The sequence below is a fragment of the Microtus ochrogaster genome, chromosome 7 (assembly GCF_000317375.1).
Source record: "Microtus ochrogaster isolate Prairie Vole_2 chromosome 7, MicOch1.0, whole genome shotgun sequence".
Classification (NCBI taxonomy): domain Eukaryota; kingdom Metazoa; phylum Chordata; class Mammalia; order Rodentia; family Cricetidae; genus Microtus; species Microtus ochrogaster.
This window is the reverse complement of record NC_022014.1, coordinates 84,541,755-84,543,280: the sequence shown is the minus strand read 5'-3', so window position 1 is coordinate 84,543,280 and position 1,526 is coordinate 84,541,755. Positions and strand designations below refer to the sequence as shown.

The 1,526-nt window shown below is 51.4% G+C and overlaps 1 protein-coding gene across 1 annotated transcript in view; it reads left to right on the top strand.

Moving 5' to 3' along the window:
- Positions 1 to 1,526, top strand: part of Rab40b (RAB40B, member RAS oncogene family) — a 32,131-nt gene that overhangs the window by 24,529 nt on the left and 6,076 nt on the right. Inside the window, exon 2 of the mRNA XM_005350917.2 lies at positions 914 to 974. Within this exon, the coding sequence (XP_005350974.1) occupies positions 914 to 974 (61 nt within the window). The remainder of the gene's footprint in view (positions 1 to 913; positions 975 to 1,526) is intronic.

Here is a 1,526-nt window from a genome sequence, read left to right as displayed (position 1 = left end):
ACACATGCATACGCATAATTAAAAATAAAATCGTAAAATAAGGTGGAGGGACTGACCTGAGGTTAACCTCTGGCCTTCACACATGCTTGACACACATGTATTCACATCCTCATGCATGTGTGCACAAGCGTGGACATATACATGCATCACACACACGCACATACACATGAGCTTGAGAAGAAAGTTTAGAAAACTGCCCATAGTGTATAGTCTAGAGGTCAGCTGATCTGAGGCTGCTCCCCAAGCCTACCTTCCTGGCTACACACAAACTCAGAGTTGGCATCTTCCTCTCTGCTCCCAGACTGCATTTCCTTCACATTCCTAGTGTAATACCTGGGGGACCCACTCCTCCTGCCAGGCTTACCGTTTTAACTCTGTTCCCTCAGAGACAGCTGAGATTAGCTTTCGTGTGCAGGGCAGGATGGTCAGAGCAAAGGGCAGAGGTAAGAAAGGGTGAGTGAAGAGCCCCCAGCTGGCTACGGCACTGTGGCAAACCCATCACCCACCAGGCTGTGCATAGCTCTGTGGAGATTCAGAGCGGTTCTTGAGAATGGAAGGTCCAAGTGGGCATTATGGGGTCACCCAGCCCTCCTGGCTCAGTGCCCATCCTCAAGACAGCACTGGGGGATGACCAAAGTCCAACATGGGAAGTACCCAAGGAAAGTACTGAGCCGACAGCCACCAACATGGATGCCAGAGTGTTTGAATCTGAGTGGCTGTCCACTGGGAGGCCAGTCTGGGGTCCAAGGGAATCCTCAGAGATCTCAACCTGCCTGTTGATTTGAAACTGTATGACAAGAAACCCTTTTCTCTCTCGGTGCAAGGGTTCCACATACTTAATAGTTCTGTCGTGGGTGATGGCTGAGGAAACACATCTAGCCCCAAACCTAATATGTCCTCGACTCTTTTCCAGGAATTGATCACAAGACGACCACCATCCTGCTGGACGGCCGAAGAGTGAAACTGCAGCTTTGGTAAGTTGGGGGCTGTGCCAGTCGGGATGCCCTAGCCACTGGAACCAGCCCCTTTAGTCCTAGCTGGAGCTGATGGCTTTCCCCTAAGATGTTGACCCGGTTGTCTGAGTCCATTATTTAAGGGGATGTGCACCTAGGATGTGTCTGAGAAAGAGCGCTTGTTGGTAGAAGACACCTGGGTGTCACCTGCTTCCTGTTTCACTTCAGCGGATGCTGTCAGAGATGGAAATGGAGTGGCCAGGACAGCTTGGTTCTCTCAGCCTCAGTTCTGAGTGTACAGAACAGAGCTCGCGGTGTCCTGGTTCCAAGGCTAGGGGCTTTGTTTGATCACCTGGGCTGTCTTCCCGGCAGGCACCACACCCGTCTCGAGTTCAGCTAACCAGAGCCTGTCTGCCTCATTCTCGAGGACCTAAACCTGGGAACTTGGGGCTCATTCTCCTTCCTGAGCTCCCTTGACCTTTGGGTGTTGCTGGAATGCCAAATTGTAGTTGTTTTTTTACTCTTTGAGCTCTTTACTCTTTTGGGGGGCCTACCACCCAGCCCCCCAAAAAA